Source organism: Cinclus cinclus, chromosome 1 (assembly GCF_963662255.1).
Source record: "Cinclus cinclus chromosome 1, bCinCin1.1, whole genome shotgun sequence".
NCBI lineage: Eukaryota > Metazoa > Chordata > Aves > Passeriformes > Cinclidae > Cinclus > Cinclus cinclus.
Window position 1 is genome coordinate 74555702 of NC_085046.1, and position 13296 is coordinate 74568997.

Sequence of the window (13296 nt, forward strand, 5' to 3'; positions counted from 1 at the left end):
GACAAAAAGAGGACATAATTTAATATAGAAATAACATCTCTGGTGTAAAAGTTCTATCTCCTGAAGAAGTGAGTGGAACTTTGCCATATGCATTAGTTAAAAGCATTCATGGCCCATCTTATACAGATGTCCAATCTTACAAGTGTCAAATGGCATGTAGTATGTTCTAGTATTGGAAAGAGGGGTTGCATGAATGAGAAGCAATATATAGTATTTTTCAGATTTTGCTAGAAGTTGAAAATCACAGTTGAAAATCACATTTTGAGCAGCATTAAAACATTTTCTTCTAAGTTCTGAGATATATAGAAGTGATCAACCTGTGGAAAGTATTGCCTAATGGTTTTAAAACTGTTACCTGAAAGCTAATGGTCATTTAACAGCCTCAGTGATGATTGTTCCATCTCTTGCACACTATAAATTGTTTCAAGAAAACTCATTAAAAAATACTACAGAAACAAGAACCTATATAAACAAGAGTACAGTTGGGCACATTGTTCTTCTGTAGTAATTTTATTGTAATTTAGAAAGATATTACACAGACATATGGGCATTACAAATAAGGATATTACATAAAAAAATGAACATATCTGATAAATTTTAAAAAGCTTTTATTTTTTTGGTTTTTTTTTTTCTATTGTGACAAAAATTCGAGAAGTGATCTTCTGGAAGAAGAGGTAGGGAGACATTTGGTCAGAAAGATTGGTGAAATATTTTCATTTACAGCTATATAAATTTATTTTAAACTCTTTAAAATATATTTTTTAAATAAATGCTTGAAGCCAGCAGAAGCCAACTCTTCTGACTTCTCAAACCCTCCTGTAAGAGAATTTTTTTGCCAAAAGTTTGACAGTTTTCCAAATAGTTTCCCAGGGAATTATAAAGAAAGAAAAAACAACCAAACAACCAACAAACAAGACCACCAAAAAACCCCAAGCACCAAAAAAGTGAACAGATGAAAAATGTTTCTTCCTCCATTGACTCTTCCAGCATGGAATCCAGATATGCAATCTAATACAGAATTCAGATTTCTGTTTACTTTCTTAGTTATATATTAAAAGGTTTCCTTAATCTAATTCTCTTCAAATTTTTCCTTTATACAATTTTTTTTTTTTTTTTTTAGTTTGGTCTATTTTTTCTATTTCACTAGCTTATTTTTAAAGGTAAATGTTATTGCTTTAGAGTAGGTTACTATCAAACTCATCACATTTGAAGCAGGAAACAGAACTCCCAACAGGAATCTCAAAGGAGGGAAAAGGCCTTGCTGGTACGCACGTCCATTAAACAGCTGTGCTTGCCAAGTCCACGTACATTAGCTACTTTTGTGAGTTTAACAAATTTCATCTGAGCTTTCATTCTGCTGACCTAATTTAACAAGAAGGAAATCCAATAACAACCCCTAATATTGAAGCATTATTTCCCAGGAGACATTTAACAACACTTCTACATCAAATAATAATGTGTGGATAATGGAATGCATATACTGATGGAAACAAGAAAGCGAAAAAACTCTCCCTCCCCCCCACCACCCACACAAAAAGAGAGAGTGAGAGAAGGAAATTCTCTATACACTTTTCAAAAAAACTTAATAGTTTTTCAAATTTTAGGGAAACTGAGAGAGAGTATTTCTTACGGTCTTTGAGAAGAAACATTTCTAATTATCTTCTAATAAATCTTAGCCCTCATCTCTCACTCAGTATACTTTTGTCTCAAAAAAACACAAGCGTGAGTTGTGATAAATAATTTCCAAGGTGGAGGACCACTTCTGCAGTTTGTACATGCTGATATAATTCAGCACATGTAGCATATTCAGCAGTAGTGGCTTATATTAGAACAGATTGTTCTGTGTTTAATCAAAGTTTACAAATGAAGTAAATATAAAGTAAATTTTAGGAGAAAGGGAAAAGGGGTAAATGAAACTATACATAATTTGGTGTTTGTTTAGACCGATGGAAATGGGTATCTGTGAGTTACTGAGAACAGAGCTGGGACCAAAATCCTTAATAGCAGTGGCTTTGAGCCGTTGTTTCCCCTCTCTCTGGGAGAGAGGAGAAAATGTTCTCCTTAGTGAATATAACTTGAAGGCAATAACTGGTTCCAGAAAAGAACCTGTTCAGTTATTAACATGACTGCACACAAACATGCAGTTTTTAACTATGTTACTATACTTCATAATGTACCCACTTTAAAAATCCTGAAATTTTATTATAAGCTCTTTTAATCAACACAGACTTACTGGAAATAGTTTGAGTAACACATATCAAATTGAAGTAACATAATATCAAATTGAAGTACGGGAAGAATTTCTGAAATTTTACATAGCTCTACTTTGAAAAATAGAAATATTTAAGATGATAGTGAAATATAGTATAAAGTTATTGAAAGAAGAGCACATGTTGCTTACCTATTGAAATCAGCAAAGAGGAGAAAAAACAACCCAAACTTATTACTACTTGCAGTTTTTGCCACAAGTGGAGGAATAATCAAGGAAATGCAACAACCATCCCTGTTTATTCTGGGTATGCTAGGAAGAATAGCAAAACCACTCTGCTTAAAGTTTGCAGACACTACACCCTATTAAGATGACAAATCAAAGTTTTTTATAATTTACTAGAGGAAACAATTACCAAATGGTATCACTAACAACTGCTATTCTTTAAATGCTGGTATAGAAGTAAAGTGAAGAGAACTTGACTAAATTTCTCTCACTGAAATAACATCTCATGGTTCTGTTCGATGAAGGAAGAAATAAAATAAAGCAAAGAGAAGCAAAAAGTGGAGACAATAAAAGGCCAGCTGGGAGAGGCTTGCCTTCTCCCTGTGATATCATTTCAAAACCACAAGATTAAATTCAGTATTTCAGGACACTTGGAAAACAGGCCTTCCTATTTTTAAAAAAATGTTTCCTACAGTTTAAGGCTAAGCTCACATCGCTCCATATTGCAAGACCATCTCAAGAACTTTTTCTGTTTAAAAGTTTGCTTCTTGTCATGTTGGAGTTCTTCTGATGCATATGATATTCCCTTTTACCATTTAAAATACCTTGGAGAACTGGTGTTTTACCATTTGTAATTTCTAAAAACTACTTTGTGTTAGAGTTTTGTGTCTCCTGATACTAAGATTAATAAAATACTGGGATTCTTGTAAATGAAATCGGGTGGAAAACATTTGAAGCAAAGGCAGCAGTATTTAATGTGTAAGTTTCAGCAATATTAATCCTACAATCTAAGTAAAGAACACTCTTAGAAATTTCTAAATTGATTTTTTTTAAAATGACATTCTTACTTTTTTTTTTTAAGGAAATATTCTTACAACAGCTACCTGATTTATTCAGTGTTTTTTCTCCCCATATGGATTACATTTATATTTCTGACCAGAAGGCTTTCTATGCCAGTATGTTTTCTACATGAAGTGTATGGTAACAGTGATGTTGGACATTAGGGAGTGAATGCATTTCAACTTACATTGCCTCTTCTCTGTTTTCTTTCAGGATTTGCTGATTGTACACAGTTCAGAGATGAGCTGCTGGAAACTGCTTGGCTGCATCAGAAACTAGATACGTAGTAAACAAGCCAAGAAAAACAAAACTTTATGCTCCACTGCCGACCGGCTTGAAGAGCATCAGCAGTGGAGAACTATGACAATACAGCAAGTCCTATTACTTCTGCTGCTCTGGATGTGGCTGCCACATCCCTGCCATACAGAAATGCTCTTCACAAGGACTCCTGATCTCAGACCCAAAAGCTTTGGAGGACGTGCTTTAGGGAATGATGGGAAAGCAATTCACCGCCAGAAGCGAGGCTGGATGTGGAATCAGTTTTTTCTTTTAGAGGAATACACAGGATCTGATTATCAGTATGTAGGCAAGGTAGGTTTCTTATAAGGTTTTCTGTATTATTTTCAAATGCTCTTATCTTTCCACAGAGTCTTACATTCTGTGTTTTATTCTAATTTGTAAAAGCAGATTTCCAAGAAACAGATACACTGTTTCTCCTACTAGAATCACTAACTTAATGTTGCTAGCTAGAGCTACTGAGAAATACTCGAAGGAAAGAAACTAAAATATTTTTGACAGATTTTCTTGTTTCAGCACATCATACCTACCAGCAGTCCACCCAGTATGTCTTCATAATCAAAGCATAACATTACATAAATCATTATAAAATAATTTTCCAAAACTGTCTCTGAATATTTCATGTTTCATACAAGATATTGCTTTCTTTTTCTATGCTAATGTTTGAGGAATTAAACCTATTTTGAATAAAAAATATTCTTCCTCTTTACCTCTTCCTGAAAATCAATTAACTGCAGGGAGCAAAGTTCATTTGCAAGCCATGTGATAGAAATCATGTGGTTAGGAAGTGAACTGCAAGAGAAGGTAGCAGAATGGTGTATGTGACTGTGTAGCATACTAGAGGTACACATAAATGACACTGAAAGTGTCCTTTAAATTCTTTTCTGTTGATGTTTAGGTTTTTTCCCATGCAATTAATTGAAAAATATATCATGTGTAATGCCATAATAATATTCAAACAGGTACAAGATGTTAATTCAAAATAATAATTTTATTGAAAATGAAATTTAGTGTCAGCAGTAATGGGCAAAACCTAGCACCAATGGTTGGTTCTAAACAAAGAAATTAGATATTCTGTAAAGCAGATTTTCAGTATTTACGTGGTTTTGAACCTGAAAAATACCTCAGTGAAATACTGACATTTTGGAAATCATGGAATCACAGAGAAGAGAAGATTGTAAGACAAGTTTGGAAACCATCTAGTCCAAACCACATGGTCAAAGCAGGGAAAGCTTGATCTTCCCCGGGACTATGTCCTGTCAGGTTTTAAATAGCTCCAAAGGTAGAGACTCCACAATCTCACTGGACAAACTATTCAAGTGTTTGACCACCCACTCAGTAAAGGATTTATTCCTACATTTAAAGGGAATCTCTTGTATACCACATTGTGCCTATTGTTTCTTGTCGTGTCACTGAGCACCACTGAAAGGAAACTGGGCCTGTCTCCCTCACTTCTTCTTGGCAAGTATTTATATACATTAATAAGGTCTGTGCTGAGCCTTCTTCAGGCTGAACAATCTCAGCTCTCTCGGCATCTCCTCATATGAAAAATGCCCTAGTTCCCTACTGAACTTTATGGCTATTTCCTGGACTCTCTCCAGTAGTTCTGTACCTCTCTTCACATGGTGAGCCCGGACTTTGATACAGAAGTACAGAAGTATCGCGCTGAGGCAGAGGAGAGAGGAAGGCTCATCTTTCTTGATCACCAGGGGATGCTCTACCAAATGGAGCCCAAGGTGCTGGTGACCTTTGCTTCAAGGGCACATTTCTGGCTCCTGGTCAGCTTGCTGCTCAAAAGGACCCCAAGGTCACACTGCAAGACTGCTATCCAGCCAGGTGGTCCCCAGCATGTACTGGTTTGTGGGAATATTATATTATAAAGCACTTAGTGGAAGAATTAAGGACACTGGAAGATTTGTGAAAGGAAACGCTTATTAAAACTTTAGAAATTTAAACATTAAATAAAAATTTAAGAGTGCAGGCTTAGAAATGAGTAAGCCATATTTAACTTGTTGTTTTGAGTCCTTAATATTAGGTCTAGCATTTAAATACTGCAGCCATTTCCAAAGCATGCTGAGTGTCTTGTAAACTGTCCCTATGTTTATTTCCTACAATTGTCAAGTGTGAAGTCACAACTCCCAAGTGTTCTGAAGCAAGTAGGCCAGTTCTTCAGTCTGGGTCAGGTTGATAGCTTATGGAAATTGACCTTGACCACAAAATAAGAAGAGTCACTATATCAAAACACTATACTATTGTATTGAAAGTACATTGCTTTCAACAATCCTAGGAAATAAATAGCTTTCCAGACCACCCAGAACTTCATATTATTTAAGAACCTTCAGAAGCATGCTGATTTTTTTTCCTATTGTATTATTTTTTAATATGTATGTTTTTAAATCATGAAATGGGAGTGGTATTAACGTAAAATTTTCTTACAGTCATAAATAAGTGAAGGAAGACTCTTTAGAGGGGAAAGGGTTAAAATTGTTAGACTTACTCACCTGCATTACAAAAAAAGCAAGCTGTTGATAAACATTGAACTACCTTGGCTGAGAGAAAATAAGTGTTTTCAAATGTGAAGTGGTGAGTAAAAATAAGTAAAATGATGGATTAAAGAACAGCACTGAGAAGAAACTTGATGAGCAGTTAAGGCAGCCTTTTCATTTAGTTTGCTCTGTTTAGAATGAAACAGTTGTTATTTTGAGAAAGCAAACTTAAAATTAAATAGTATATAAAATTGCTCAGTAGTAATTTTCTGACAAGTTTGGGAAAAGGGTAGAAAGCACATATAAAATGAAGAATATCATAGCATGATATTTGTATAGGGAGAGGTTTGCACAAAGGAAGCTTATGGGATGAAATATAATTATATATGGAATAAAAACGTGATTGTTACATTAATTATTTATTCTGATAGTTCAAAATCTCAAAATTATTAGGTAAATAAATAATTACTAATTACATTTTTTTCTGAATAAATTTTATAATATCTATGTCCTTTCCCTTGTTTTTGCACTTGCCTTTCCAATGGCCATCTCAGTTCTCTACTCAAAATATTTCTGGGTGTTTCCTTTTACCTGATTTAATCCAGAGACAAAATTATTTTGGTAGGTGAGTGACATAAAATACCACTTTCCTGTTAATTTCTCTGCAGCGTGTTTGGAGGTGGAGTTTGGAAATTTTGAGAGATGATAAGAGCAGAAGTTAGAACTCAATGACTCATGGCCAATGACTAAGAGAATTTTTGTGCAATGCCAGTGGAAGAATCAGCAGAACTCCAAAGCTAATTCATCTGTATTTATGCTTCCCATCTTTTGCTGTCTGATGTCATGACTGGTATATTTTTTTTCTGGTTTGTTAACCTGCATCTAAATATATGTCAGAGAAACTTAATAACTGGAAACTTAATAACTGAATATCACAATACTCTTGGAACAAGTACAATTCACAGTGCAATGTATGCACTCATTTATTCATTGTTTGGGTCATCTTGAGAATGTTCAACTAGAATAATATGATGGAAATGGGGTTCAATGAATTAATGAGATACATAATCCCATAGCAACTGAAGCATTTCTTCTTTAAGTCAACTCTCTGTGTGAAAAAGTGGCAGAGTACATATTGACTGGTTTTCAACATTCCCAGGTTTCTTTAGATCAGTATTTGTTATTATCACCAGAAAGAGGATGGTCATCCTTTCCTTCATGTAACACACAGCATCCTTAGAACAGACATCAAAATTATGTAAGTGATTTTTCTATATTTAGAACCTCAAATAATAATTTCAACTGTATTTCTACTAAAGGTTGAAGTAATAAAGAAAACTATGTGAAAAACCAAACATATATATATATATAGTACAATTTGTCTTTGAGGTACCTCTGCAAAAATATACTAGAAGAAAATCTGAATAAAAGTGGTCTTCCTAGTTTCAGCTAAACAATGCAGGAATGTTCTAAAAGAAGTGTAAACCTCATGTCAGAAAACTATTAATAATATGGAAAGTTGATTAATATTTTTTTTCTATTTCTTAGTATAAAGTTTCAAGGTCCATTTATTATTTTTCAAATAAAGTGCTGAAATTAAAAAATATGTATTTTCAAACCTGTTCTGAAAAACTTCAATTTACTTTGAGTATATCCAGAAAAAAATAATTATTTTAAATCTAAACTTTATTTTCTAGTAGTTGTCACCTAAAGGAAGCACTACTGTCTACCAACATCTTAATACAGTCATTCAAAAATTACAAATAAATTCTTTATTCACATCAGAGTTCAGCTCCTCTCTTATCGTTTCAACAGATCCTGTCAACTGTTTAGTTTTGCAGACATTTTCCCAACTTAGCTTTCTGAGATAAATATTGACTTTTTCTAGCAATTTCCATTATAGTAGTTTTATTGCATAAAGGATCAACTGACACAAATATTTCAGCACATTGAGAGACTGAAGTTCTTAGTAACACTGCAGTGCTTTTTAGTATCTCAAGGGATAATTTATCATATATTTGCACATAAATGTATATAACATCTGTGTGTGTCATATTAGAACTCTTACCAGAAAGGATTATCCTGTCAGTATTCACTATCGCATGCTTGTAAGTGTAGTCATTATCTTTGATGGTGTAAAGAGCAGAGCATGCCAACTTCACTTAGTTCTTTTCACTTCGAGAATCCCAGCACAGACGTGATTCTGAGGAAAAGACTTAGCAATCTGTACATGCATGACACGTTTTCAAGAGCAGCAGTTACAGTTTTAGTAACTGTCTACTGACACTGTGGATGATGTACCATGTAACAGTCATCAAGATGTAAGCCAGTGAAGCCTCAGATGTTGCTTATATTTTTCTTTCTGATGAAGCAACTACCAAAAGCACTGGTTTTGGAGAGGGTAGTACAACATACCATGTTTTGATTTCAAAGGTTTCATCATCAGATGTGACACATGCCATAAGAGGTCCCAATGAAGTGGTGCTATTGTAGTGGTAAGGTGAAGACTTAGCAAATCCTTTTAAAAATCCCTGCATTTTGATTCCTGAAGAGGGTTTCTACCATAGTTTCTTCTTTTGTAAAGACCTTTGCTGCTATGAGAGACTAAAAAGTAGGGTTTTGAGTTGCAATTGCTAATGTACAGGCTTAATATTTGATGTGAAGATCTGACTGAGAGATATAAAATGCTTTTCCTTTCAGGTGACAGTAATCAGCTCTGTGGTACTGAAGTTCTGTAGAGGTTGAATTTTCAGCTAGTGCAGATTCTCGTGGCAGAGATCAATAAAAAAGAATCGAAAAGGATGGAAGATATTCTGCAAACTGAATAAATGAATAGTGATCTGTCAAGGTGAAAGAGGGCAGCTAGTCCTTTAACAGTTTCCATGTGAGGTGTTCTTGGTGCAACTCTAATGGAAGCAAACCCCAAGTTATTCACAACTGTCTATCTTCAAAAACCTTATCATACTGAAAATACTGCAGTGTTGTGGAATTGATATTTGAGACACAATAACATTTAGAAATTTATTTCCTTCTCAGCAAGACTTAAAACATAGACTGAGAAGAAGATTATTTAATGCATCAATTCTTTTCAGGCATATGAAAGATTGTTTTTGGGGGCACATATGTGGCCTCCTAGATATTTAAGAACATGTCAACAGTGTCAGAGTAAAATATTGTTTTCCCATAATATCAGGGACATCAGCAGCTTCCTATAAGTTTGTCCTGGAGTCTGATTGATTTTCAATGAGTGCTGAGAAAGATTCATTCACAAAGTCTATTGGGACTCAGCTTAGTAGAAGTTTATGACTGTGCTTAGATTCACCACTTACTCTAAATTGTTAAGTGTACAGAGGGTTGACATTTTCTGTTGGCAAAAGGACTATTCCTTTAGAAACCTCAGTCTATGCTGGAGTCTCTGATTTCTTGTTTTAGGAAATAGCAGCAAAAGGTACTGGTGGCAAAGAGCTAACCAGGCTGAACACTAAGGTTTTATTCTCATAAACAATGAATTGTTTGCTAGCTACTGTTCTGGATGTACCCCTACAAGACATTGGGTTTTGCTGGATGACATGGAATGGAATTGACAGTTTCTGAAGAATGCAAAGGATTTGTAGTGTGCCCAGGTATTTTAGCAATGACCAAAAGGGCCGCAGTTGTGTGCCTGCATTTGAAGCTAGATTTTTGTTCAAGGACTGTGGTTTTAAAGCCCTGGACAGATGTCTGTGTGTGTAAGTTTCTTAAAAGTGTTGTCTGCTCAGAAGGAAAGAGAGGTTAAGTCATTTGAAATGGGCATACTGAGGGCATATTTAACCCAACTGCTTAAGGGGATGATTCCCAGGGTCCAAATTACCTGATGATAATTTTGCTCAGATGTGCCCCACACTTTAAATTAAAGACCTAAGTGAACGCTCCTAATTGTGTCTTAAGACTGGTAAAATTGTGGAAAGTGTGAGGAGGCACAGAAACTCCAGTGTTTTGCAGTGAAATAGTTCTGGAATTTATTACTGTCATTTTGTACTTCATGTATATTATGTTTCATGTGTGCAGACCAAATACAACAGGCCTGAAAGTAGAGGTTCCAAAGCAGTTTTGCCCTTTTGGAGGAGTCAGTATTAATTCTGTCAGTGAGCAATGGTGGATGTGTGAATGTGTCTCTGCTTCAAATTTGTCCTTAAAGATCTAACTGGCAGGTTACTTGAAGTGTGCTTTTTCTCTGAAATGGTAAATTCAATAGGACTGTTCATGCAACCAGAACCAGCTAGCATCACAAGTCATGTTTCATGTTTTTTATTGGAAGCATTGGAGGAGAGGAGGTATGAGAGGAAGGAAGGAAGGAAGGAAGGAAGGAAGGAAGGAAGGAAGGAAGGAAGGAAGGAAGGAAGGAAGGAAGGAAGGCAGGCAAGCTATATGCAAAGGTACCAAAATTAGAATGAAAAGGCCTAAAAAGTTGAAACAATAGGCTTACTAACACTGGTGTCATTTAATTGCTATTACAGCAGAGAAGATTTTGTTTGACAGAACTGAAAGGCAGCATGTCCTATATTTTCTATACTGTACGACTATGACACAAGGGAAAGACCTCAGAGCATGCCAATGCTGGTATGGGTATTAATAGGGAAAAATTTTCTGGGCAACAGTGTTAATCTAGTTTTAATCAAATGGAAATATCTTCTTTGCCAGCTGGTATCATGAGAAGAAGGAAGTTCTGTGGGTTTATGTTGTAGCTGCATCAAATATTCATAGGCAATAAAGTTTGTGCCAGTTTCAGGCTCACATCACATATCCATGTACAGGTAATTGCCAGAGGACCTTGTGTCACACTTGTGGTAAGTGGTTCATTGGTAAATAAAATGAACCATGATCCCAAGATGTAAACCATGCTCTGAGATTCCAAGGCTCCTGTTATGATCTAATTATTGAGAGATACCTCTGGCCAATTTAAGGTACAAAGAGACCATATGCTTAAGTCAACAGTATGGACTTTATTTAATAATATAATGTGAGTTAGAAAGATACAATAAAATAGAAGAAGGAAGGGGAGATGGGAAGAGAGAGAGAGAGAGAGATAAATCAAGAAGATAGCCACCACTCATGGATCCACTGACATCCTCTTGGTCCTTCTTCCTCCATGGGTGGTGGGGTCCCAAGGTCATTCAATACTTCTCAATATCTCTATATGTTAGCAAGCAAATTAATCCATGATCATTGGCAACACAGTTCTCTTTTTCTATTGCTTAAATTATTCCCTCGCTTCTAATGATAATTGCTCCACACGCTTAGTCTTTCCTATTTTTGAGTCAGTGAGTTTTTGAACTGGTGGGTCATGATCTCCCCCGCCAGAATTACCTTTTGACCAATCCACAGTTGCTGCTTTGACTTTCATTGCAATCCATATATTCTGTATTCTTTGTGTCCAATATCAGTGATGTGCTCTTCTCTTTCAGTTTTTTTAACTTCCCCCTGCATCTGAGGTAACACCTACAAAATAGCATGACCTTTATCTTATCCCACATTCCTGCTGTTAGGGCCTTTATTACAGTCCACCTTCTGGGCACCCATAGAAGAATGTTTGGGTGGGACTTGGTGTTCATTGGAGGCCACAGATGCCATCTGTCCCATAACTTGGGGTGGTCCTTATTTGACCAGCAATATGTGTACAAGCAGTTGCTTCCTTACAGCAGTCTGCTATAGGGACAGGATACACTGCCTGGATACATTAACCAGGATGAGCCAACCAGATCTCTGTGAGGCCCGATGTCTGGTTCTGGAGTTCATACCTTCCTGTTTCTCCATTCTGTACTTGTCTCATGGTAAAGTCCTTCTGAGGCCTGACTGGTGTTCAAGACAGGAAACTGTGCTCTTTAGCTCATTGCAATTCCAAAAAGAGAAGCAAGGCAAAGTACATGGAAAAAGAACAGTAAGACAATAAATTGCTTAGGTAGACATATCTATAGCTCAGGTAGACAGACACATGTAAAAGTGCTTACATGAAATAGCACTAAATTAAACAGTAAGCACAGTAGAGGATGTTTTTCACTTCCATGGGTAGTTTTAGGCAAAATTTGCACAATTTCAGAGGTCATGATTACTGAAGAAGTTACAGTCAAAGAAGTGGGAAATCATCCTTAAAGTTATTTTTGCTCAGTTTACAAGCAAATATTAATTATATAATCTGTTCTTATATCTCCTTGGCCTCTACAGGACCATGAGTATCAAGTTGAACATTTTTAATGGTCTTTAATTGGAATTGATCTTTACAAAAATGAGTTGTTGTTTTGTTTGTTTTTTTTTTTCCCTAAGGAAAACAAACTAAAACTGAATGTAGGAGGTTCATAGTAGAGGAAGATATTAATGGAAATTTTATGTTCTGCTAAAAAAGTTAGGAATCAATTGAAAATTAACTTAATCATTCTTCCTGACCAAAATGACCCTTTGCAGGCATTTTAAAACTTTCTGTTTCAAGCACAGCTTTTGCATACTAAACCTGGTATGTTGAACTTTTGAGGTAAAGCACTGAAAAGTATTTATTATTTGCTGTCATATATCAGGGGCACCTTTTTGCCCTCCCTTGCCCAGGCTTTCCCCAGGGCTCTCGCCCTCCCACCCGTGGCTGAGGGGCTCAGCCGTGCCCTGCGCTGGGGCCGGGCAGAGCCACTGGCACCGCCTGGGGCTGGGCAGCCCTGGCCACTCCACACAGGGAATACCCAGCAGAGCTCCCAGTGCTGCCCCTACTCAGGCACCTGCTTAGTTCACATACATTAAAACAGCTTTTTTTATTATTTCCTTGTCCATGTCTCAATAGTTCTCAGTATTGCAGAATTACGTGCTATATTCATACTTAATCTGCTGTGTGTGCTACATAAATACCACTTTCAAAACAGCATGGAGGTTTCAATTCATGTATTTCCAAGTCCATCTATCTAATTGCTTCCAAGTGTTTTGCACTTATGCAAATACTTTGCAAGTCTACTCATAAACTAATGCAAATATGAATAGGGACAAGTAGCTGAACATTGTTTCCTTCTCTTCTGCAAATAAATGGAAGCTACATGTCTAATCGTATTAAGTGCTTCAAGGTAGCACGGTAAATGCAAAACACTGGGAATGTATGAATCATAGAACCACAGAATCTCCTGAGCTGGGAAGGATCTGCAAGATTGAATTCAACTCTTGGCCCTGCACAAACCAACCCCAAGAATTACAGCATGTCCCCAGGAGCACTGTCCAGTGCTTCCTGAC

At 36.1% G+C, this 13296-nt stretch overlaps 1 protein-coding gene across 2 annotated transcripts in view; it reads left to right on the forward strand.

Moving 5' to 3' along the window:
* Positions 1-3634: 3634 nt before the first annotated feature.
* CDH10 (cadherin 10) overlaps positions 3635-13296 on the forward strand; it is a 57610-nt gene continuing 47948 nt past the window's right edge. For both annotated transcript variants that reach the window (XM_062499562.1, XM_062499573.1), the window contains exon 1: positions 3635-3865. In XM_062499562.1, coding sequence (XP_062355546.1) covers positions 3635-3865 — 231 coding nt within the window. The remainder of the gene's footprint in view (positions 3866-13296) is intronic.